Below are 27,160 nucleotides of genomic sequence, written 5' to 3' on the forward strand. Positions count from 1 at the left end.
TGTGTGCATCATAGGTGCATTTGAATGTTTGAATTGAACATTTATTGGCATTAGGAACACATTCGAACAGTATATATATAATTTATATTCTATAAGTGTTATATATTAGGGAATTTATGTAAGTGTTCGAACATTTTGGGCATCACCAATGCATCTAAACATTAAACATGTTTGAAAACCGGAACTGAGCATCATACGCACATTGGAAAGTTCAAAACTAAGGCTTAGTTTAAATGTTGGCCTTGGATATTTTGTGTTCTATAAATATTCGGCCATTTCAACCAACAATTTTGGCCATGTAGTTGCTGGAACGTTTTAACTTGGAACTTATCAGCATTACAGGTGCATTCCAAACTTTTTACAGTCTTTGATTGGAACAGTCCAATCGAATATCGTGATAGTATTCGAACATTGGATTCAAACATGTTTGAGCATTGCATCCATCATCATGCACGTTAAAATCTTCGAATCGAACATAGGCGATCTAATGTTGTCAGAACGCCTTTATGATGAGCAAACAATGCTGGCTAGATAGCCATTTTAAGCATTTAAATGTAAATACTGGGCTATTTAATCTTTTTTTTTATTATTCAGATAGTATTTTATATTGTTAAAACACTGATTGATTTAACATCATATCTCTAGAAAATAAGATTTAGTTGATTATGATTTATTTATGCAATATTAAACTATCTGTAAACCCAATAAGCACATTCTCCACAGCATAAAACTGTGAATAGTGGGTAAACTGCTTTTTTTTTTTAAATTCAGATAGTATTTTATATTGTTGAAACACTGCCTGATTTAACATAATATCTGCATAAAATAAGGTTTATTTATCCAATATAAAACTGTAATTTGTGAAACCATTAAGCACGTTCTCTACAACATTGAAAAAGAAAATGTTTTTTAATTTAATTTTAATTGTATTATAAAAGTATTTTATATTGTAATTGAACATAATATCTCCAGAAAGTATTTATCCAGTATGAAACTGTGATCTGTGAAGCACATTCTCCACAACATTAGAAAAGTAGAATGTTTAAACATTTAAATACTGGGTTATTTGCTCATTTTTTATTCAGATACTATTTTATATTGTTAAAACACGGCCTGATTTAACATAATATATCCAGAAAGTAAGGTTTTGTTGATTAGAATTATTTATGTATCCAATATGAAACTAATCTGTGGAACCAATATGTTCTCCACAATATCAAAAAGGAAAATGTTTAAGTATTTAAATGTAAATACTGGGTTATTTGATATTTTTCAAATTCGGATACTATTTTATATTGTTAAACCACAGCCTGATTTAACATAATATCTCCTTAAAGTCAGGTTTAGTTGATTATAATTATTTATTTATCTAATGAAACTAATTTGTGAAACCAGTATTTTCTCCACAATGTCAAAAAGGAAAATGTTTAAGTATTTAAATATAAATACAGGGTTATTTGCTATTTTTTTTAATTCAGATACTATTTTATATTGACTAAACACTGACTGATTGAGCATAATATATTCAGAAAGTAAGGTTTTGTTAATTATAGTTATTTTTCTATCCAATATGAAACTAATTTGTGAAACCGGTATGTTCTCCACAATATCAAAAAGGAAAATGTTTAAGTATTTAAATGTAAATACTGGGTTATTTGATTTTTTTTTTAATTCAGATATATTTTATATTGTTAAAACACGGTCTGATTTAACATAATATCTCCTTAAAGTAAGCTTTAGTTGATTATAATTATTTATCCAATATGATAAGACGTGAACGTCCGAAACGCGTCACGCAGAGAAGCGTCCAGTGCGTCGCGTCGCGCGTTTGCAGTGTGTGGATGGGTTTGCCAGTCAGGTGATCGGTCCGCCATTTTGTCAGCCATTTCCTACACTGGTCCGCTGCAGCTCAGCACTTACAGAAAGAGCGAAACCCCTCCTGCACAGGCCGCTGTTCGGGACTGAATGAGAGACTAGCGCTCTAGCGGGCCGGTCACTACTCACACAAATCCCGTGTTTGCGGTTCGGTCCGGTAGGACGGGAGGGAAATCATCATGGCTCTGAAAATCGTGAAGGGAAGCATCGATCGGATGTTCGATAAAAACCTGCAGGATTTAGTACGTGGCATTAGGAACCATAAAGATGATGAGGTGAGACACCTTTAACCATTTATTTCCATTTGTGTGCTTTAAATCAGAATTGGATGTTTGTGTTAAACGCAGCTGGTAGAAATGAATCAAGCTGATCTCGTGTCAGTGATCTTAAATCACCTGATTTCAGGTGAGCTAACCGGCCATAACATGACAAATGTGGCTAGATAACAAACGACTGTTTTTTAAAGACATTAAATTATTATTTCAATGATTTTATAACGCAGGTGGACAGCTGTTAGTCTTGTTAGAACAGTCTGTCATCGTTTTGTTTATCATGGATGAGGCCAGTTAGCATTGCTAACGGTCTAGAGACTTATATAAATACATTCTGCAAAATAAATACAGATTTTAATCCATCCTGTTTTTGACACGCTTTATTATGAATATTATAAACAGACTGGGTGCTCTAAACAACAGATGTTAATTCAAAATAGCTGGCCTTACTTATGTGTGTCATGGGATTGGCTGTGTCTCAACACCTAGTGAGCTGCCTATCTAGACAGCATTTTCTGAGCATCATAGGAGCTTTCGACAAGGTTCGAACGCCCATCTGATGTAATTTACAATTCGAAGATTTAAACATGCATTATGCTCAAAAATCTCTGATTCGAATGTTTGAATACTGTTGATATTCGATTCAGCTATTCGAACGCACCCATAAATGCCGAAAAATATCTAGTTTAAACGTTCCAGAGCAACTACAGTGACCAAAATGTTGTTTAAAATGGCTGAATATTTCTGTTATACAAATACAAAATATTCAGGGCGAACATTAGAACGTGCATTCAATCTTTGATTATTGACAGATTCGATTCGACTGTTCGAACGGACTCGTAATGCCGATAAATGTCTAGTTTAAATGTTGTAGAGCGGCTACAGTGACCAAAATGTTGTTTAAAATGGCTGAATATTTCTATTAAATACAAAATATTCAGGGCGGACATTCGAACGCGCATTATACTCAATCTTTGATTCGAATGTTCGAATACTATGTTGTTGATGAATACTTGATTCAACTGTTCGAACGCACCCATAATGCCAATGAATTTCTATTTTAAACCTTCCAGAGCCACTACAATGACCAAAATGTTGGTTACATTTTAAAATGGCTGAATATTTATATTAAATGCAAAATATTTAGGGTGAACATATGAACGCGCGTTATACTCAATCTTTGATGTGAATGTTGGAATATTACGTTGCTCATGAATATTCAATTCGACTATTCGAACACACCCGTAACTCAATAAATTTCTAGTTTAAATCTTCCAGGGCAACTACGGTGACCAAAATGTTGTTTAAAATGGTAGAATATTTATTTTAAATACAAAATACTCAGGGTGAACATTTGAACGCGCATTATACTCAATCTTTGAATCGAATGTTTGAATACGACGTTGATGACGATTATTCGATTCAATTATTCGAACACAGCTGTAATGCTGATCAATTTCTATTTTAAACATTCCAGTGCAACTACAATGATCAAAATGTTGGTTACATTTTAAAATGGCTGAATATTTATATTAAATGCAAAATAATTAGGGTGAACATTTGAACGCGCGTTATACTCAATCTTTGATTTGAATGTTCGAATACTACTTTGTTGACAGATATTCAACTGTTCCAACACACCCGTAATGCTGATAATTTTCTACATTTAAACATTTCAGAGCAACTATAATGACCAAAATGTTGGTTAAATTTTGAAATGGCAGAATATTTATATTAAATATAAAATATCTAGGGTGAACGTTTGATTATTATACATTTGAAGAACATTTGAAGCATTATACTAAATCTTTGATTTGAATGTTCAAATACTACGTTGTTGACGAATATTCGATTCAACTATTCGAACGCACCCATAATGCCAATACATTACTAGTTTAAACATTCCAGAGCCACTACAGTGACCAAAATGATGTTTAAAATAGCAGAATATTTATATTAAATACAAAATATTCAGGGTCAACATTTGAACTTGCAGTATACTCAATCTTTGATTCGAATGTTCGAATACTACGTTGTTGTCGAATATTCGATTTGACTATTCGAACACACCCATAAACTCAATAAATTTCTATTTTAAACATTGCAGAGCCACTACAATGACCAAAATGTTGTTTAAAATGGCTGAATATTTATATTAAATACAAAATATTTAGGGCGAACATTTGAATGCGCATTATACTCAATCTTTGATTCGAATGTTTGAATACTATGTTGTTGACGGATATTCGATTCGACTGTTCAAATGCACCCATAATGCCGATAAATTACTAGTTTAAATGTTTCAGAGCAACGAAATGGCCAAAATGTTGGTTAAAATGGCAGAATATTTATATTAAATACAAAATATTCTGGGTGAACATTTGAACGTGCGTTATAGTCAATCTTTGATTCGAATGTTCAAACGCACCCATAATGCTGATAAATTTCTAGTTTAAACGTTCTAGAGCAACTACAATGACCAAAGTGTTGTTTAAAATGGCTGAAAAATTGTTAATCACAAAATATTTAGGGCGAACATTTGAACATGCGTTATAGTCAATCTTTGATTCGAATGTTCGAATACTATGTTGTTGATGAATACTTAATTCAACTGTTCGAACGCACCCAAAATGCCAATAAATTTCTAGTTTAAATGTTCCAGAGCCACTACGGTGACCAAAAAGTTGTTTAAAATGGCTGAATATTTATATTAAATACAAAATATTCAGGGTGAACATTTGAACACGCATTATACTTGATCTTTGATTCGATGTTCGAATACTACGTTGATGACGGATATTCGATTTGACTATTCGAACACACCCATAAACTCAATAAATTTCTAGTTTAAACATTCCAGAGCCACTACAATGACCAAAATGTTGTTTAAAATGGCCGGATATTTCTATTAAATACAAAATTTTCAGGGCGAACATTTGAACGCGCATTATACTTGATCTTTGATTTGAATGTTTAAATACTATATTGTTGACGAATATTCGATTCAACTATTCGAACGAACCCATAATGCTGATAAATTTCTAGTTGAAACATTCCAGAGCAACTACAATGATGTTTAAAATGGCTGAATATTTCTATTAAATTCAAAATATTCAGGGTCAACATTTGAACTCGCATTATACTCAATCTTTGATTTGAATGTTCGAATACTATGTTGTAGACGAATATTCGTTTCGACTGTTTGAACAAACCCATAATGCTGATAAATTTGTAGTTTAAACATTCCAGAGCCACTACAATGACGAAAATGTTGTTTAAAATGGCTGAATATTTCTAGTAAATACAAAATATTCAGGGCGAACATTTGAACGCACATTACACTCAGTTGTTGATGAATATTCGATTTGATTATTCGAATGCACCCGTAATGGCAATTAATTTTTAATTCAAACATTCCAGAGCAACTACAGTGACCAAAATGATGTTTAAAATGGCTGAATATTTATCTTAAATAAAAGATATTCAGGGCAAACATTTGAACGTGGATCATACTCAATCTTTGATTCGAATGTTCGAATACTACGTTGTTGGCGGATATTCGTTTTGACTGTTCGAAGGCACCTGTAATGCTGATAAAATTCTAGTTTAGATGTTCCAGAGCAACTACAACGAGCAAAATGCAAAATATTTAGAGTGAACATTTGAACTTGTGTTCGTTTTGAACGTTCTAATATTCTTATGTTGCTCAGTTTGAGTCTTCAAAAACATTTGAATGTTTAGATGCATCTATGATGCCCAAAATGTTTGAACTTTTATATAAATCCCAAAAACATTTAATTTAATTGCATAAAGACGCGTTCAGTAATGTTGAAAATTCGAATGAACTCATAATGCCAACAGATTCGACTGTTCCAATGTGTTCGTAACACCGATAAATGTTCAATTCAAACATTCAAATGCACTTACAATGCACAAAATGTTCCGTTCAAATCTTTGAACTTGATTCGAAGTGTTCAAACACGTAAATGATTTCCAAAAACGTTCGATTCAAATATGTGAATTGAAAATCCTCTGATTCATGTGTTTTCGAATCACCTCTGTGGCACCCAGAAATGTTGTCTAGGTAGGCAACTAACTAGTTAAATAAGACACACCCTTTGTCTTGGCTGTGAAATCTCAACTGTCAGTTTGACCACAGCATCAGGGATTGTTTTGTGGTTGAAATAATGATGAAATGGTGAATAAAATCTGCAAACATTTGTAGGCCTCAGTCTGTCTGGTTACCTATAATGACAAGGCTGAATTTGCTCTTCCAATATGCTCCATCCTGGCCCCTCCCTTTGAAAAAGGGAACAAGATTCTGTGACAGTGAGCGTTTATAATCGCAAACAGGGTTTCCCCGCTTTATGGCATCACAATTCTGTTCCTTTTTTAGGAGATTGATATTCATATTGATTTTAGTCACCCGGTTGCCCTTCCTGCAGACAGCAGGTCGGTGATTTACGTGTTATGAAATGCAATAAACCTAGTGAACACTGAATAACGCTGATGTTAAGTGTTTCTGATGTGGCTTAGCCGGTAAACATGTCGGTTTGACGCAGGGTGGACCTTCTTTGGATGGCCGGCGTTGTCCGATGTGGCCTTGAGTCTGTGGCACAAAACACAGCATTGTGATCGCATCTATAAAAATATTTATTTATTTATTTCTATTTAGTTCTTATCTATTGAATTTAATTGAATTTTATTCTTATTTGTTTAATTTTAGTTTTTATTTAATTCTATTTTATTGTTTTCTTTTTATTGAATTTTATTGAATTCTTATTTTTATTCCTATCTATTTTAATATTTTATTATTTTTTATTTAATTCTATTTTGTTCTTACTTAATTATATTTTATTCTTATTTATGTCTTATTGAATTCTATTTTGTTTTTAATTATATTTTAATTATTATTTGTTAAATTGTATTTTTTTTATTATGTTTTAGTTTTATTTATTTCTATTTAATTCTTTATTGAATTATATATATATATATATATTTTTATATTTGTTTTATTCTATTTTATTTTTATTTAATTCAATTTTATCTATTTTTATTTTATTCATATTATTATTACTATTTTGTTCTTATTTAATTTTATCATATTCTTATTTGTTTCATTCTATTCTACTTTTTATTTAATTCTATTTTATTATTTCTTTTTACTTAATTCTGTTGTGTTCTTATTTAATTCTGTTTTATTTTTTATCTAATTTTTATATTCTATTTATTGAATTTTATTCTATTTTGTTCTTATTTAATTAACTTTTTTATATTTTTATTTAATTCTATTTTATTCTTATTTAATTCATTATATTTTATTATTGTCTTTTTTATTTTGTTAAAAATATATATATATATTATTAATTTTCTATTTCATCTATTATTATATTTTATTTATTTATATTTTATTCTTATTTACTTATCTATTTTGATGAATTGCTATAGAATTGTACTATCTGCCATTTATCCGTTGGCAGCCATAACATTAAAATAGTTATTAGTTTATTGTATTGGCCAGACTGTTAATATGTATCATTTTTGGCATTGATAACTAAAATATTAATTATTAAAAAACAATTTTGTTTATTCCAATAAACCTGAAATGAAATATAAATATTAGATGAAACATTTTTTTGCATTGGGAACTATTGTTAATTGTAGGATGAGGTACTAAAGTTACTAATTAAAAACTAGAACTGAAATAAAAATAAGTTAAAACTATTTAAAAACGTAAAAGAAAAATTAACAATTACAGAAGATTCAACTAAAATAAAAAACTGAAATCTACAACTGAAATAGAAATATTTTTTTTAAATATAAAAAAAATCTGTTAATTTCTTTTAAAAAAATTAATAAAATAAAAGCTGAAAATATATCAATTAAAGCAATTCAAAGTATTTATTTAAAAAAATAATAATTTTTGTCTGTGTTCATAAAAAGTTTGTCATTTTATTGAGTGCTAGTTGCAGCTTCACTTTGTAAATATTCAAGAAGTTGCTCAAAGTTGAATCCAGTTGTTTCTTTTTGCATAAATAGCTAGCTTCTCATTACAATGCCTTCATACTACAATCTTGATTCAGGTCTGACTGGTTTTGCTCTGTTTGATTACCTACTTTCATTACAGTAAATTATCAAACCAGGTTCAAATCGCACCCTTTGTGCATTCAAAGCCAAACATCCTTTAAAACGTGCTTTATTCTATGCTTCGACGTTCCTGGTCTCCAGGCCCTGTTTAATCTGCAAACATCTGGAGTCAGGTATCAGCGAGGCTTCGTCAATGTAACCCGTACCGGCGTACCTAGATATCGTGTCTGTTACCTGGCCGACAGCGGACAGCGCCGTGAAATATTCATAGGCTCCTGAATGAACTGTCAGACTGTGCGTGTGTGTTCGCCGCTCTGTTTGCTCTCTGTCGGCGGTTTCATGTGAGACCTCTATATTTGTTTTCCACAAGAGGTGGGTGTACTTATCCAAAGCACTGGCTAGGGCTCAAAACTAGCGAGCTGCCTACCTAAATGGTATTTTTGCACATTGTAGTTGCATTTAAAACAAATAATTTTGGATTTAAATCATTTCGGGACATCGTAGATGTGTTTGAACAGCCTTACAATCACTAGTTTGCTGGTTAGTGTTTGAGAAGAAGGAAGGAATGAAGGTTTTTTTCTCTAGACTGTGCTCTCTTGTTTGCTTGGGAAGGACTTTGAGTTCGTCTTCATACTTCAGTGACAGTTTGCTGAGCTGGTCGAATCCAATTCTTGGCTAACTAACAAATATTTCAGCCACGGCAATGGGCTGAAATTACCCATAATGCACGATTCATTGGAGCTGAAGGAGAATTGGATGGTCTTTAGGAGAACATTGTATTCTTGAAGCGATGAAATTACCCATAATGCATCATTCATGGCGATTTGACAGGAAAACCTTCCGGACAACTGCTTTACCTCTAGAGTTTCATTTTTACTAGGTCGAAAATTAAGCTTAATGCATCATTCAGAAGTGCTACATGAAGGTTTGACACGGGAACCTTCTGTTACTTCAGTCTCATTAGGTGGGAATTACCCATAATGCATATCATTCATATAAGCTGCATGAGGATGTGAGAGCAAAATCTTCTTTTGCATCATATTTCTTAATTTTGCTCAGTGGAAATCACTCAATGCACCATTCACAAGAATATTGTAAAGATTTGACAGGAAAACCAATTTTTACTAGAGATGCACCGATCTGGATTTTGGGGGCCGATCACCGATCACCGATCACCAAAAGCAGTATCTGCCGATCCCGATATTACCGATCACAGCGTCAAATCCATAAATTCTTCAATATTGTTGTCTCATGTACAAACATTGACATTGTATAATTAGTATAAAAAGTAGGAAATGAGAAAGTATCATGAATTGACCAGTTTTATTGCAGGCTGAGGCAAATTTCAATATTGAACACTCTCAAGACTCTCAGACAACTTGGACTCAGCTTACATAGAGTAAGTGTTGCTTACTATCTTAAACTGTCTTTTGGCAGTAATTATGTACAACACAACATTTCACTCTTTTAGAGCTGACACAATTTGTAAACTATGAACCTTAGTTTTTCTGTGGAAAAAATTAAATCTAATAAAAGAGTTAAATCTTAAAATAAAAAAATGATTGTGCAAAACACACATGTGCACCATAATAAACATTTAACTCTCAGGAGGCTCTTTCTTAAAATCACAATTTAGAGTTTAGCAACAAGCTTTTTGTGGAAAAATAAAATAAATATGCCATACATATGCATATACACATACATATACATATACAGGGTGCAATTTGTGAAAAAAAAACAGAAGGGGGGATGCTTTTAGAAACTTTTTTTTCTCTCTCCATAGGGAGAGGTTGACCAAACTGTTACTGTAATCTGTTAACAACGCGCATTATACCCGTCTTTTTAGGCAAGAACCAGATAATGAGTGTCAGGTCATGCATTTTTTTTAATAATGACAGAAGCTGTATTATGTGATCACAATTTAATAAAAACATTGTATTAATAGTAATGGTTTAATTTCAAACAACGAATACATTTTATAGAGAAGGTGAGCAAAGTATCAACGGAGCTTTTTGGAAACTCAGAATCAGTAAACCACTGCGTCGCAAAAAGATTCACTGTTTTGAAGCGCTCCAATCGGATCGCGAATCATTTGATTCAGTACGTTCAACTTCAAAGCGCGTATGGCGAATCATTTGATTTAGACGCCTTTAAAGCGCTTATTGCAAATAATTTGATTTAGATCGGGACGTAGGAGCGGCTTCGCGGGACGTTTTATCCCCACCGTGGATAAAAATAATTCAGCAGAGGCAGGGATGCATAGACCAGAGGGGAGGAAATCCCCTCACCGGCGACGTCATCTTCAGTGTTAATGCGTTGTAGAGACAGCCGCGCCCATTAGGAGACCCTAGTCTGAGAAGTGGGAATGCGTGCTCTGGCGGCTGTTTGTTGTTGTAAACGTCATCTGATCGGCCTGCTCTGATCTATTTTGAGAACTCCGATCAAAACCGATAGCGCCCCTATCGGTCGATTGCGATCGGATGCCGATCGATCGGTGCATCTCTAATTTTTACCTTGCATTTGCTGTCTATCGAGGCTTAAATTACCCATAATTCATCATTCATGAGGGTTTTGTAAAGATGGAAACCTTCTGAAGATCTTTATTGCATATTTTTAATCTCACTAGGTGGAAATCACCCATGATGCACAATTCGTGACAATTTTGTCAATTTTGAGTAGAAATCACTCTTGAAAACCTTTGTTTGCCTTGTTTTTTCAGTCTCTCTGGGCTTAAGTGACCCATAATGCATCATTTACAAGGGCATGTAAAGATGTGTATGGAAACTCTTCTGAGAAGCTTCTTTCACCATATATTTTTGGCCTCAATGGGTGGATAATGCATTATTCATAAGAACTGCCTGAAGATTTGACAGGAGAACCTTCGTTTACGCTAAACTTAAATTTTTACTAGCTGGAAATCACCCATAATGCACCATTCACAAAAAAAAAAAAAAAAAGATATAACAGGAAAACCTTCTGGAGAATCTTCATTTACCCCATATTTTCAGTTATACTGTCAAAAAGTTACCCATAATACATCATTTGCAAAGATTTTATGAAGATGCGACTTGGAAATCTTGTGGAGAACCTTCACTTTGTTTTCTTTGGGGCATAAACGACCCATAATGCATCATTCATGTGAGTTTTGTGAAGATGTGGCTTGAAAATTGTCTCAGTTGTTCTCAGTTGGTTTGAAATCACTCATTATGCACTATTCACAGGAATTTTGTAAAGATGTGACAAAGACCTTCTGAAAAAAAAAACCTTTTTCAGTCTCATTGGTTGGGAATTACCCATGATGCATTATATACAAGGGATATTCAAAGATTTGGCCTGAAATCTTCTGGAAAACCTTCATTAATGTTCTTTTTCAATTTTCTCTGGGCTTAAATTACCCAGAATGCATCATTCACAAGGGTTTTGCAAAGATTAGGCCTGGAAAAACCTTCATTTACTTCATATTTTGAATCTAACTTGGGTGGAAATCACCCATAATGCACCATTCATAAGCATTTTGTAAAGATGTGACAGGAAATCACTCTTGAGAACCTTTGTTTGCCCTGTTTTTCTCTTCTTGTTTCTCTCTGGGCCTAAATTACCCATCATGCATTATTCTCAAGGGTTTTGCAAAGATGTGGCCTGGAAAATCTTCTTGATAACCTCCATTTACCTTGTTTTTTCAGTTTTCTCTAAGCTTAAATTCCCCATAATGCATCATATACGTGCATTATGGGTAATTCTGAAACAATGAGACTGAAAAAATGGGGTAAAAGAAGGTTTTTCAGAAGGTATTTGTCTTCATCTTCTGCATCTTTACAAAATTCTTGTGAATAGTGCATTATGGGTGATTTCCACCCAACTGAGATCAACTGAGACAATTTTCAAGTCACGTCTTTACAAAACTTGCATGAAATGATCATCTGAAACCACTTTTTTTCAGTCTCTCTGGGCTTAAATTACCCATAATTCATCATTCACATGGGTTTTGCAAGGATGTGACTTGAAAATTGTCTGGAGAACCTGCATTTAAATAAGTGGAAATCACCCATAATGCACTATTTATAAGAATTTTGTTACAAATGATGTTACAAAGACCTTCTGAAGAATTTTCTTTTATCCCATTTTTCAGTCTCAATGGGTGGGAATTACCCATAATGCACCACTCACAAGAATTTTGTTAAAATGTGACAAATCACTCTTGAAAACCTTTGTTTGCCTTGTCTTTTTCAGTCTCTGGGCTTAAATTATTCATAATGCTTAATTTAAATAAAGGGTTTTGCCATCATTTATCTTGTTTTTCAGTTTTCACTGGGCTTAAATTAACCATAATGCATCATTCACAAGGGTTTTACAAAGATGTGGCCTGCAAAATCTTCTGGAGAAACTTTATTTACCCCATATTTTCAATCTCGGTTGGGTGGAAATGACCCATAATGTACCATTCACAAGAATTTTGTAAAGATGTGACAGACCTTCTGAGGTCTGAAGAACCTTCTTTTACCCCATATTTTCAGTCTCACTTGGTGGAAGTTATCCCCAATGCACCGTTCCCAAGAATGGTCACACAAAGGTGTGACAAGGACCTTCTGAAAACCCTTGTTTTACAACAACCTTGTTTTTCAGCTTAAATGGGTGGGAATTACCTATAATGCACCATTCGCAAGAATTTTGTGAAGATGTGACAAGAAATCACTCTTGAAAACCTTTGTTTGCCTTGTTTTATCAGTCTCTGGGCTTAAATTACCCATAATGCATAATTCACAAGGGTTTTGCAAAGATATGTCCTAAAATCTTCTGGAGAACCTTCATTTACCTCATATGTACTTTTTACTAGGTGGAAATCACCCATAATGCTCCATCCAGATGTGACAGAAAAAACTTTTGGAGAATCTTCATTTACCCCTTTTCTTCAATCTCACTTGGGTGGAAATCACCCATAATGCATCATTAACAATATTTCTGAAGAACCTTCTTTTGCCCCATATTTTCTGTCTCAATGGGTGGGAATTCACAAGAGCTTTGCAAAGATGTGGCCTAGAAAATCTGGAGAACCCTAATTTACAAGGGTAAAATTACCCACTATGCACCATTCACAGGAATTTCATAAGGATGTGATGTGATGAAAACCTTCTGAAGAACTTTTGTTTGCCTTATGTTTTCAGTTTTCTCTAGGTCTAAACGACCCATAATGCATCATTCATAAGGGTTTCATGAAGATGTGACTTGAAAATCCCTCACATACCTTATATTTTAATATTTACTAGATATTTGTAAAGATGTGACAAAGACCTTCTGAAAAACCTTCTTTTACTCCATATTTTCAGTTTAAATGGGTGAGAATTACCCATAATGTATCATTCGCAAGAATTTCACAAGGACGTGATAAGAAAACCTTCTGAAGAACTTTTGTTTGCCTTGTATTTTCAGTCTCCCTGGGCTTAAATGATCTATAATGACTGGAAAATCTTCGTTTACAGCATATTTTCACTTTTTATAACAGTGAAGTTGTTACGTGGGGTTGTGCCCATGTAACACTTCTCTAACCCCTTCAGTTGTTGCTGTCACTGCTCTGGCTGTCTCATGACTAAAGACACATGACCAGCACACTCGCCCATACAACAGCACTCTGTGTGTCTATCAGATGAAGAGTATGTGTGCTGTGTGGCCAAGGTTCGCTCTCTCTCTTTTTAAAATGAATTGAATACTTAATCATTTAACAATGTAATGTCACAGGCCTTGAGATATTGTGGTTTATCAGCGCTTTTAGACATTCATTGAATGACTCACACAAACAAACAAACAAACAAACACACACACACACACACACACACACACACACACACACACACACACACACACACTCTGACCTAGTTTTAAGCATTTTTTATTTTTAGTTTTTGGTTTTCAACAATGCATCTTTGATAGTGGCTTATATATAGTCTAACATGAGAACATGCCTTCAAAATCATGAAGTGTTCAGTTCAAGTCATGGATTTAATCAGTCTTGGTTTTTCTCAGTACTTCATGAGCCAAAAGTTGATCTAGGCATGTGCTGCAGACATTAATCTTTAATAAGATTCTTCTTATTAAAATTGATGAGTGATGAGACATTTTCTCTCGTTTGTTGTTTGATTAAAATGAATAAGACAGCGGGAATATTAGACTGCTATCACTTTAAGAGCTGCCCGGATTTATACTGTTACACGTGTTTTCTTTCTCAGTTGTTTGCTTTCACTTAAGACCTGAATTACTTGCAAAGACAGGCATTTTGACTCATACAGGTGTGTGTATTTAACCATTCAAGGGCTAAAGTAGCAAAAATAACTCAAAGCTTTATCACCCCACCTCATCGCCTATATAGTTTCATATCACACTCTGTTGAAGTTTCTGTTTGAGGTTTGTATTTCGGATAGGTTCAGTCTGTGATTTGGTAGCTGCTGCTGACCACAGGAAGCTAAACGATGCCCTGGCCTGTCATGGAGAGTGCTGTCTTTTTGTGTTTTTGTTTTAGGCTTTCTAACAATACTTCTTGTTTCTTCTACAGGCCAAATACATCTCAACATGCATCGATGAGATCAAACAAGAACTCAAACAGGACAACATTGCTGTTAAAGCCAATGCAGTCTGCAAGCTCACCTACGTAAGTCAGTTCATCAATTATATCCTCTCGGATGTGCTTCCTAATGCTTTGAGCTCAAGCCGTAACTTGTTTTTTTTTTTTTTTGTTCTTTCTCCTCCTAAACAGTTGCAGATGCTCGGCTATGACGTCAGTTGGGCTGCGTTCAACATCGTGGAGGTGATGAGCTCCTCCAAATTCACATACAAGGTGAGAAGTGGAGTCAAAAATAATGTTAGCGCTCAGTCGGACCAGATCCAGAGGTTCACTGTATATTTTTTGTATTATTAAGTACCTTGTAATGTTATTAATATAAATAAATTAATATAAATTTGAATTAACATTTAATTTTTTTTCAGTTTTCATTTTAATTTAAGTTACAGTAATTATGTTCTTTTGCCACTTTTATTAGTTTTTTGGCAAGTATTGGCAAGTTCTGTTTGTTTTATAATGTTTTAGTAAAATAAACATTAGTAAAAAAAATAAGTTCCATGTGGTTAAAATGAATTAACATGAACTAACAGTAAAAATACTTCAAAATGAATTAATTATCCTAATGTTAATTTCAACAATTGTGATACCAGATAATTGGTATCAAATTGGTTGTAATTGTTAATATTATTTAAAGACCCAAGCTTACAAGAACAATAAACAGTTGCATTTTTATTAATTAGTATTAAAAAGATTTATAAATGCTGTAACATGTTTAGCTCATTGTTTGTTGATGCACTAACCAACATTAACTAACAGGACATTACAGTAAAGTGTTACTGTTTTTTAAATATTAAATTTAGTATTGACTATTAAATTTAACAAAATTATTGTTGAAGTTTTTAATCTAATCTTATTTTCTTATTTAAATGACCAAAAACATTTTTTTTTTAATTTTTAGTGTTATTTAGCAACACTGGTTCATAAACGACTGTATTCTCTTGTTTTCAGCGAATCGGCTACCTTGCAGCATCGCAATGCTTTCATGAGGGCACTGATGTCATTATGCTGACAACCAATCAGATCCGCAAGGTGCGTTTTGCATTTCCTGTTCACCTCTATTTGTTTTGATTACACTGTTAGCCAGTTATTTCAGTATCATTGAGAAGCTCAGTTAAAGTTTCTACTGTTATATTTTGTATTAATATTTTGAATCAGTTTTTTTATTTTCAATTAAATTTTTATAAAATGTTTAGTAATTCTGTAGTGTTTTGTGTTGTTGTTTTTTAATCAAATGTAAATTAATGTCCCAGTCACATTTTCTTGGTTAAATAAACACTTACTTACACTATCAGGAAAAAAATTCATTTTATATTTTTACATTAACAATATTCAATTCATTAAATGCAAATATGAATCTCATTAGTGTCTTGAAGCATTTTACATTTATTCCAAAATAATAACTCAAGGCAGTAACACTTTAAACAATGTGTTTTATTTGTGAACTTATGTTCAGCTGTTCTTTTTAACTTTTCGGCTCATCCATCGTCAAAGCTCGGTAAATGTTGGTCACAGGCACAGAGACTTAAATTTCACCAAGCTGATTACTCATAAAAAGCACCCACAGATCATGTTTTCATGCCATTTAAAGGAGTAGTTCACTTTCAGAACAAAAATGTACAGATAATGTACTCACCCCCTTGTCATCCAAGATGTTTATGTCTTTCTTTCTTCAGTCGTAAGGAAATGATGTTTTTTGAGGAAAACATTTCAGGATTTCTCTCCATATAATGGACTTCTATAGTGCCAAAATGGAGTTTAAATGTGGCTTCAAAGCGCTCTAAATCATCACAGCCGGGGAAAGAAGGGTCTTATCTAAACGATGGGTTATTTTCTTTAAAAAAAATACAATTTATATACTTTTTAACCTCAAATGTTCATCTTGTCTAGCTCGGCAAGACAAGCGTTTGAGATTAAAAAGTATATAAATTGTAAATGTTTTTAGAGAATAACCGATCGTTTCGCATGATAAGACACTTCTTCCTCGGCTGGGATCATTTAGAGCCCTTTGAAGCTGCATTTAAACTCCATTTTGGAAGTTCATAGAAGTCCATTATATGGAGAGAAATCCTGAAATGTTTCCCTCAAAAAACAGCATTTCTTTACGACTGAAGAAAGACAGGAACATCTTGGATAACAAGGGGCTGAGTACATTATCTGAACATTTTTGTTTTGAAAGTGAACTACTCCTTTAAAGTCTTATTTTGACGTAACATAGTGGTTATATCTAAATGTGAGTTATTTACTTACTTTTTTAAATTAGTCTTCCCATTAACATTATATTGTTCTTACAAACTGATTTGTGAACGCAGAATGCACACAAATACACGAGGCAGGATTTATCCTATGAATCAATTACAGCCAAACATGACCAGTCATATCCAGTCATATCACAATGGAGGAATTGGCTCTTCTCACGTGACTTTCCCCCATTCATTCTCAATTTACCCCCTAACAAACTCACCGCACGCTTTAGGGGCTTTGTTAAAAATCAATGGACTCAGGGGAGGCGAGAGAGAAGCGGACTCGCATTGTAACCTCACGTGTTTCTTTAGGAAAAACAAGTGATTGTTTATTTTTTTCTCATCAGTTTTAGTTGTGGTTGACTATAGTAACTTTATCTCCTCTCAACAGGATCTCAGTAGTCCCAACCAGTACGACACCGGCGTGGCTCTGACTGGCCTTTCCTGCTTCGTGACCCCTGACCTTGCTCGTGACCTGGCCAATGACATCATGACTTTGGTAAATCCCCTTCACAGTGTTTACCTCAGGCAAATATTGACGCTGAGCACACATTCATTCACTCTCACCCTTCATCCGTCTCAGATGTCTCACACTAAGCCGTACATTCGCAAGAAGGCGGTGCTGATCATGTACAAAGTGTTCCTGAAGTACCCCGAATCCCTCCGTCCTGCTTTTCCACGCCTCAAAGAGAAGCTGGAGGATCCAGATCCCGGTACGGATGCCGAAACACCTCTAGCTAAACACCAATGTTGCAGGCTTATACTTAAACTCAGGGTTTAATTTGTGTATTCCCAGGTGTCCAGTCAGCAGCTGTGAACGTCATCTGTGAGCTAGCCAGAAGAAACCCTAAGAACTATCTTTCCCTGGCACCCCTGTTTTTCAAACTCATGACCTCCTCCACCAACAACTGGGTGCTCATTAAGATCATCAAGCTGGTAGGATAACACCTAAATGTGTTGGGTTGGAAAAGGAAGTAATTGTCAGCTTTTGTCTGGTTATTTAATGAGATTTCCGTGTGTTTCAGTTTGGTGCTCTCACTCCTTTGGAGCCTCGTTTGGGAAAGAAGCTGATTGAGCCCCTGACAAACCTCATCCACAGGTAACAGCCAATCCAAAGCACTCAAGCTGACCAAAAATATTAGGGGTGAATAAAATATTTCTTTTTTGTTTTTGTCCTTCCTCTCGTTTGCTCCCTCAGTACCTCGGCCATGTCGCTTCTGTATGAATGTGTGAACACGGTCATAGCAGGTCAGTATTATTTGGTGCCGTGACCCGGGGTTTGTGCTAGAGCACACATTTCTTAACACCTTTATTGATGTCGGTTCTCTTTCCTGTTTCACCTCAGTGTTGATCTCGCTGTCGTCTGGGATGCCCAATCACAGTGCTAGCATACAGGTGGGCCTTTTCAATATGTTTTTATTTACTATTAATTTGGACCCTTTCCATGCCAGTCTGATTTATAATGTTTAACACGAAGAACTTTGTTGATAAAATCATAAAGTGTCTTTTTCTGAAGCTGTTACGTTGACACTTAAGGTCCTTGGATGAATCTAAAATTTTTCCTAAAGTACAATTAATGAAGATATAAAGAAGCAGGTCATCTAAAGCACACATGTATTAAATTATAAAATTTTAATTATGTGAGCTTAGTAAATGTTTGACATGTTGGGCCAGTGCCTTAAGGTTTTAATATAATTTATAAAATACTTATATTAAATTGTATGCATTTTACACATATTGTTTTATTATTAATGTAATTTATTTAATATTGGTTATGATATTTAGTATTATGTGTCCTTTCATGTATTTTTGTTACAGTTCAGTGAAGAAGCAGATCATCTAACACACAAGAATTATTATTATGTTTAGTAAATTGGACAATTTTATTTATTTAATAAATGTTTTACATAATAAACAAGTCAAATGTGTAAAGTGTAAAAAAAAAGTAGCTTTTTGTTAAGTGAAATATTTAATTTTACCAATAAAGTATTACATTTCAGCAATTGTCATCATTAAGTAATCACTTTGGATGAAACTGGAAGTTAAATGCTTTTTATTTCAGCAATTAAATAATTATTAAAATTATTAAAAAGTAAAATTTAATTTCAGGAATTACAGTATTTAATTTCAGCAATTAAATAATAATTAAAATGATCAAAAAGTAAAATTGTATTTCCGCAATTAAATACTTAATTAATTAAATATTATTAAAAAATATTAAAAAGTAAAACATTTAATTTCAGCAATTGCAATATTTAATTTCAGCAATTATCATCATTAAATAGTCACTTTGGGTAAAACTGGCTGTTAAATGAATGAATGGATTAATTATTAAAAATTTAAAGATTTTATTTATGCAATGTAATAATTATTAAAATGTGAAGCATTTAATTACAGTAATTAAATAACCTTAAAATTATTAAAGTCAAATATTTAATTTCAACAATTATCATCATTAAATAGTTACTTTGGATAAAACTGTCTGTTAAATGAATGAATGCATTATTAAAAAAATGTAATATTTAATTTCTGCAATTAAATAATTATTTAAATAATTAAAAAGTAAAATATAATTACAGTAATTTCAAAAAAATCATATGAATAAAAAGTGAAATTTTATTTCAGCAATTACAATATTTAACTTCAGCAATTATTAAATATAATTCTTCAAATTGTTAAATTTTAAAATATATTTGCATTTCAGCAATAATTGTCAATAAATAGTCACTTCGGATAAAACTGGCTGTTAAATTAAGGAATTAGTTAATTATCATAAAGTAAAATATTTAATTTCAGCAATTTATTAATACAATTATTAAAAAGTAAAATATTTAATCGCAGTAATTAAATAATCTTAAAATTATTAAAAAGTAAAATATATAATTTCAGCAATTATCATTAAATAGTCACATTGGCTGTTGAATGAATGTCTTGAATGAATGGATTAATTAAAAATGTAAATATTTAACTTCTTTAATTTCTTAATTTCTTTAAATATTTAATAATTAAAATAATTAAAAAGTAAAATATTGAATTACAGTCATTTAAAAAAAAGTTAAATTATTAAATTGAAATGAATAAATTAGTTAATTGTCAAAAAGTAAAATATTACATTTCAAAAACATAATAATTAGTAAAATAATTAAAATTGAAATATTTAATTTCAGCAATTATCATCATTAAATAGTCAAGTTGGATGAAACCAGCTGCTAAATGAACTAATTAATGAATAGATGTAAATTATTTTTTACACCTGTTTATATTTAGCCATCACAGTCAACCACCATTTATGTCTTTTACCTGATTGAAGTGTAAGTTGCCAAACTGAATCCTTGTCTTTCAAACAAGCACTTGACCCATCTGAAGCTAAATTCCTCTTTGACCATTGATGTCAGATGGTGTGGAAAGTTTTAAACATGATAATAATGCCTTTTGTCTCTCCTTCTGTTTTCTCTCCCGTCCTCAGCTCTGTGTGCAGAAACTGCGAATCCTGATCGAAGACTCGGACCAGAACTGTGAGCCTTCTGTCAATGCCTGCAGTGTGTCATTCTCTCATTGTCTGCGTGTTTCTGAGTCCCCCTCTGGCCCTGTAGATGAAGTCCATATAGCTCTCCATCCCGGATAACTCGAAGACACCTCAGTCCTACGATAGGGAATTGGCAAGAGTCAATGCTATCTTTATAGTTTCAGGAACCGGAAAAGGTTCCTTCCAGACGCACATGAAGTAATCTGAATTATCTTGCAGGAGTTCGAGTTATCGGAGAAGCCAGTTGTAGACTAGCTCTGTGAATCCTGGACTGCCATGTTTTGTTTCTCCAAAACCGTTGATTTCCCTCAAAGGGCTGTTTGATATTTACTTCCCGCTGAATGTTTTGGCCTTCTGTCAATCCTGAAACCCCATGGGTTCTTTAAATAGATCAGCGTATTTGTACATTTCATTTTTGCATCAGCCAAGCTAAACCGTGCAGGATGAGCTCACTGTCTTAATGACCCAAGAACTGTGGCTCCAGCTGTCTTGCATCTATATTTAGTCGGTTTGATTTTATGGGCATTTAAACTAGAGATGCACGATATGAAAATTTTTTACCGATACCGATAGCCGATAATTAAGTCCTTCTTCTGGCCGATACCGATACGTTCATATTTATAAGTGGCGCGTCTAGCGTTTTAGTCGCGACATGTGAACGGCCCCTAAAACAGATTCACCGCGATGACGACCTCTGAAGCAGTGTTGTTTTCGTCAACGATGACGATGACGAAATCATTTCGTTGACGCCACTTTTTTTCATGATGATGACGAGATAAAAAATGGCTCGTTGATGACTAAAACATGACGAGACGTGTGTGAGTTTTCGTTGGCGAGACGAGAATAGACGAAAATGTTAGTGGGTGGTCCGTCAGACGTTTAAAATGCATGACATTTCCGCTTATTGTGCATGCCAATTAAAACTTAAAAAGTATCTGACGCTATGGCAAGCCGTTTTAGCATTAAATACTCTTTGCTATACTAGTATGGCAAGCCGTTTTAGCATTCCATCCTTGTTTGTCTTTTATGTTTTGAAACATTCCTTCATTATTGTAATTATTGGTGAAAATAGTCGATCCGGAAGCTCACATTGTGTTGAACTATAGATCTGCTATTTTCAGAACTTATAAGTGACACTACCCAACAGCAAAATACTTACTGACCTACATTAATTTGTTAAAAGACTACTTTTTTCCCTTTTTTTGACTAAAACTAGACTAAAACCTTTTTGACTTTTCGTCGACTAAAACTAGACTAAAACCTTTTTGACTTTTCGTCGACTAAAATTGGACTAAAACTATCACATATAGAAGTGACTAAAATTTGACTAAAACTAAGAAGCATTTTAGTCCAAAAGACTAAGAGTAAGACTAAATCTAAGATGGTTGTCAAAAACAACACTGCTCTGAAGTGAGATTTGTTGTGTTAAAACTTGACGGCTTTTTACCTCCTCTCGGAATCCTTGCTAAACGTGTTGCAAATAGCAAAAAACGCGAAAAACTTCCAGACCGGCGAAGACGATGATGACGACACAGATGATGACGTATTAAACGCGACAAAGGCTGAGAGTCACTGCAGTTTACAGCTGCAGTCACTTGCACTCGGAAAGCAGATGAATCTCAGATAAACCAGACTGATTTATTGATTTACCTGCAAGAGCACTTTATCGGATCGGATTTCATTTATTTATCAGAGCAATAAAAATGACGTAATTTTTACCCATATCGGTCGATAATTTATCTGTCCGATAAATATCGTGCATCCCTAAATTAAACCCATTAATCAGTTGCCTTAAAATCAAATATGTGGTTAAATTTAGTGAAATCTGGCAGAGTAAAACAAAACTGAAGTCCGTTTGTGTTCTTGTGGGGGTGTGTGTGTTCTTGGGCACTTGTGTGTTTGTGTGTGTGTTTGTTGTCCTTTGTGTTTGTGTTTTTCCATTGTCTTTGTGTTTGTTTGTTTTTCTTCATGTGTATTTGCATATGCAGATGTTTCAGTTATAAGAAAGCAGTAGTTTTAGATTTATTTAAAGGAGTAGTTCACTTTCAGAGCAAGAATTTACAGATAATGTACTCAGCCCCTTGTCATCCAAGATGTTGATGTCTTTCTTTCTTCAGACATAAAGAAATGGTGTTTTTTGAGGAAAACATTTCAGGATTTCTCTCCATATAGTGGACTTCTATGGTGCCCCCGAGTTTGAACTTCCAAAATGCAGTTTAAATGCAGCTTCAAAGGGCTCTAAAGGATCACAGCCGAGGAAGAAGGGTCTTATCTAACAAAATGATGGGTTATTTTCAAAAAACATTTACAACTTATACACTTTTTAATCTCAAACGCTCATCTTGCCGAGCTAGACAAGACGAGAATTTGAGGTTAAAAACTATATAAATTGTAATTGTTTTTTAGAAAATAACCCATCATTTTGTTAGATAAGACCCTTTTTTCTTTGGCTGGGATCGTTTAGAGCCCTTTTGACGCTGTATTTTGGAAGTTCAAATTCTGGGGCACCATAGAAGTCCATTATTTTGAGAGAAATCCTGAAATGTTTTCCTCAAAAAACACAATTTCCTTACGACTGAAGAAAGAAAGACATGAACATCTTGGATGACAAGGGGGTGAGTACATTATCTGTACATTTTTGTTCTGAAAGTGAACTACACCTTTAATTTAATCTCTAAAATACTGTACATTTAGTAACATTTTAGCAGTAGGCTTTAAATCCAGCTTATTTTGAAGTCGGCATGAAATGGAAGTTGAGTTTTTTTTGTTTATAATTGGTTTCAACCTTATAATTTTAAATCAAAATTTCCCATTTAAAGATCTTTGATTTATTTCCCAAATTCCGTTCGTTTTTGTTTTATTAATTCCGTTTCATCTGTTTTAAATTTTCTGGATTGTGTTTTTGTTTTCCCAAATTTTAATGGTTGAATTAAATTTTATTAATCAGAAAGCTATTTACTTAATTGAAATCATATAACAATTTAAGCAATTTATTACAAGTTTAACAAAACTACATTTTTAAAGCCTTATGCTGCGTTCACACCAAACGCGAATATGCGTCTGGCGCGAGTGATTTCAATGTTAAGTCAATGGTAGGACGCGTTTACGCGCGTCTGGAGTTCTTGCGGCGCGAATTGGCGTTTAGCGCGGCGCGGTAGACGCGAATTCGCCTCATTCGCGCGTCTAGTTCGCGCGAATGGCGCGAATTGAGCGTCTGGCGCGTTACGCGCGATACGCGCGAATTGTGCTTTTTGTGCATCATGCGTTTGACGCGAATTCGCGTCTGCCGCCCGAGTTGAAAAATCTGAACTTCTGCGTCAATTCGCGCCGCGTTAACCAATCAGGAGCCTGCTTGATGCTGTGGCGGCAGGCCCGCCCGGAGTCACTCATTCAAATATGAAACATGAATACTAAATGCCTAGTGCGGTTCTAATGCAAGTGTTTTATCACATATATGACACATATTCATTTTGTATTGAATGCTATTTAATCCATATCTAAATCTTAATTATATGAAACATATAGAACAATAATAACTATAATAGTGTGTATACTTTAGTGTGTCTGGACAGTGTTGTGTGAGGAAAATAAAGAAATCACAGGACAGGTTAAATACTTTTGGAGGCTGGCTCCATTTATCATCAAAACAAAAATAAATAACAGATTTTACAGTAATAACCTGAACAAAAAAATGGCACAGACCTATAGAATTATTATACATCAAAAGAGGAATGACATAAACGAGTAGTTCACTTTTAAAATGAAAATTCTGTCATCATATACTGCTCCAACGCACAGAGGGAAGTTCCGCCGCTCCTGAAATCCCCTCGCTCCGATGCGGGAAAGCAGGTCATCGAACTGGGCGCGGGACAGGCGGAAGTACCGCTGAAAGCGGCCGTCATCCAGGCGCAGCTCCTGGAGCAAGTGATGAAACTCGCCGAACTGGGTTCGCCTCCGAAGGGTCTGGTGGACCCAAATACGGCGACGATGATCCGTACGCGGCTGTTCTGCTCTCCAGAGCAAATACAGAGCGGTGACTCTCTCGATAAATGACCGAACAACAACAGAATCTTGTAAAAAAGATGGCCGCCAACGGGGTTTGAAACTTTCGCCTCTGACGCGCGTGACGCGCGTAAATTTCGCTTCAAACTTTTGTTTTTACGCGCGTCGATTTCGCTCTTGACGCGCGAATGAACACAAAGTGGTCACGCGAATAACTAGACGCGGCAGGCGCGAATTTAGACGCATATTCGCGTTTGGTGTGAACGCAGCATTATGAAATCTGTTTTATTTATTTTAGCAAATTTTATTTTTTCTATTTAAACTTTTCTGGATTCTGTTTCCCCCATTCTCTCATTTAATTTTTTCTGGACTGTTTTGATGGTTAAGTTAAATTTTAGGAATAAAAAAGCATGTCTAATTAAATGAAGTCATGAAACTTACATAATTTAACAACAATTTATTAAAAGTGCCTAGGTCCCTATGAAGTCTGTTTTATTTTTTTTTTCTCAAATTCAGTTTTATTTTTACCAAATTCCAATTTTTCCTCTTTTTTTTTTTTTTTTTTTTTGTATTCCGTTTTTTTTTACCTTTTTATTTTTTCTGGGCTCTGTTTTAATGATTGATTTTAAGTTTATTAATCAAGTATAGAATATTATTATTCTCAAATTCAGTTTTATTTTAACCAAATTCGTTTTTTTTTTTTTTTTTTTCAATTTTTTTTTTTTCTGGATTGAATTTTTTCCCGACTAAATTTTTCTGAACTCTGTTTTAATGGTTAATTTAAATTGTTTAAATCAAAAAGCATGTCTAGTTAATGGAAATCATGAAACTTACACAATTTAACAACAATATATTAAAAGTTTGACAAAAATTGAATTTTTAGGGCCCTATGAAATTAGTTTTATTAATTTAATTTTGTTCTCAAATTCAGTTTTATTTTGACCAAATTCCATTTTTTTCCATTTTATTTTTTTCTGTATTCAATTTTTTCTAAAGTTTAATTTTTTTCTGGACTCTGTTTTAATGGTTAATTTCAATTTTATTAATCAAAAAGCATGTCTAATTATGGAAATCATGAAACCTGCAGTTTAAAACCTATGTTTTATTTTTTCTTTAGTTATATTCTTATCAAATTCTTTTTTTTTCTGGATTCCGTTTTTTCCCCTATTTTAAGTTTTCTGGACTCTACTGGTTAAATAAAATTGTATTGTTCAAAACAGCATGTGTACTTAATTGAAGTCATTAAACTTACCCAATTTTTAGGGCCAAAAGCATTTTTTTTTATTACCAAATTCCTGTTTTTCTGTTTTAATTTTTCTATTTTTTATTTTAATGGTTAAATTTTAGTTTGTTAATCAAAAATATGACTAATTAATGGAAATCATGCAAAATTTAATAGCAATTTATTAAAAGTTACCAAGAAATAATTTTTTAGGGCCCTGTGAAATACAAAAAAAAAAATGTTGCTACTTCTGTTACATGCTGACTTGTCTAAATAGAACAACTGAGACAAAACGTCAATTAGCATTAATGGAGTGTAGCTGAAGTTAGCGAACAGAGAGGCTACGCTTCATTGCGAGAGTCACTTAGGCATTGTGATGTTTTGCAGTGAAGTACTTGGGTCTTCTGGCCATGTCCAAGATCCTGAAGACGCACCCCAAGTCCGTGCAGTCACACAAGGACCTGATCCTGCAGTGTTTGGATGACAAAGATGAGTCCATCCGACTGAGAGCTCTGGATCTGCTCTACGGCATGGTATGGAAGACTTTTGTTTGTGTACATTTCACTCAAAATTGAAAATTCTGTCATTAATTACTGATCCTCATGTCGATCGATAAAATAGTCCATGTGACATCAGTGGTTAATCCGTAATGTTATTCAGCTACAAGAATACTTTTTGTGCACAAAGAAAGCAAAAATTCAACAATTTCTTCTCTTCTGTGTCAGTTTTCGACACGGGTTAACAAGAAATTGTAGAATTCTAGAAGAAATGGTTGAATTTTATCAAAAATATCTTAATTTGTGCTCCGAAGATGAACAAAGGTCTTACAGGTTTGCAACAACATGAGGGTAATTAATGACAGAATTTTCATGTTTAAGTCTATTGTCTAGAGCTCAAATGTAAGATGTTAATAAAATGTGATGGAAATGTGGTTGACTAGGTCTCGAAGAAGAACCTGATGGAGATTGTGAAGAAGCTCATGCTGCATGTGGACAAAGCAGAAGGCACTACTTACCGAGACGAACTGCTCACCAAGATCATCGACATCTGCAGCCAGAGCAACTACCAGTATATCACCAACTTTGAGTGGTAAGACTAAACAACAGTCGGTTACACACTTGGAGGCTGCTGACAAAGAATTTCCATTGTTTTTCAGTGTAAACTTGCACTCGCATCTTGAGAGAATGCAAATTACCCCATGATTTACTCACCCTCAAGCCATCCTAGGTGTATATGACTTTCTTCTTTCAGATGAATGCAATTGGAGTTATATTAAAAATGTCCTCACTCTTTCAAGCTTTTTAATGGAAGTGAATGGGTGTTGAG

The 27,160-nt window shown here is 33.7% G+C and overlaps 1 protein-coding gene across 1 annotated transcript in view; it reads left to right on the plus strand.

Annotated features, from left to right (window-relative positions):
* Nucleotides 1-1,886: 1,886 nt before the first annotated feature.
* LOC141333483 (AP-3 complex subunit delta-1-like) overlaps nucleotides 1,887-27,160 on the plus strand; it is a 41,027-nt gene continuing 15,753 nt past the window's right edge. Inside the window, exons 1-13 of the mRNA XM_073838498.1 lie at nucleotides 1,887-2,150; nucleotides 14,779-14,874; nucleotides 14,980-15,060; nucleotides 15,793-15,873; nucleotides 17,476-17,583; nucleotides 17,668-17,797; nucleotides 17,881-18,020; nucleotides 18,110-18,183; nucleotides 18,283-18,332; nucleotides 18,430-18,479; nucleotides 20,551-20,599; nucleotides 26,222-26,367; nucleotides 26,775-26,923. Of these exons, the coding sequence (XP_073694599.1) occupies nucleotides 2,055-2,150; nucleotides 14,779-14,874; nucleotides 14,980-15,060; nucleotides 15,793-15,873; nucleotides 17,476-17,583; nucleotides 17,668-17,797; nucleotides 17,881-18,020; nucleotides 18,110-18,183; nucleotides 18,283-18,332; nucleotides 18,430-18,479; nucleotides 20,551-20,599; nucleotides 26,222-26,367; nucleotides 26,775-26,923 (1,250 nt within the window). The 5' untranslated portion in view covers nucleotides 1,887-2,054. The remainder of the gene's footprint in view (nucleotides 2,151-14,778; nucleotides 14,875-14,979; nucleotides 15,061-15,792; nucleotides 15,874-17,475; nucleotides 17,584-17,667; nucleotides 17,798-17,880; nucleotides 18,021-18,109; nucleotides 18,184-18,282; nucleotides 18,333-18,429; nucleotides 18,480-20,550; nucleotides 20,600-26,221; nucleotides 26,368-26,774; nucleotides 26,924-27,160) is intronic.

Source organism: Garra rufa, chromosome 4, assembly GCF_049309525.1.
Source record: "Garra rufa chromosome 4, GarRuf1.0, whole genome shotgun sequence".
NCBI lineage: Eukaryota > Metazoa > Chordata > Actinopteri > Cypriniformes > Cyprinidae > Garra > Garra rufa.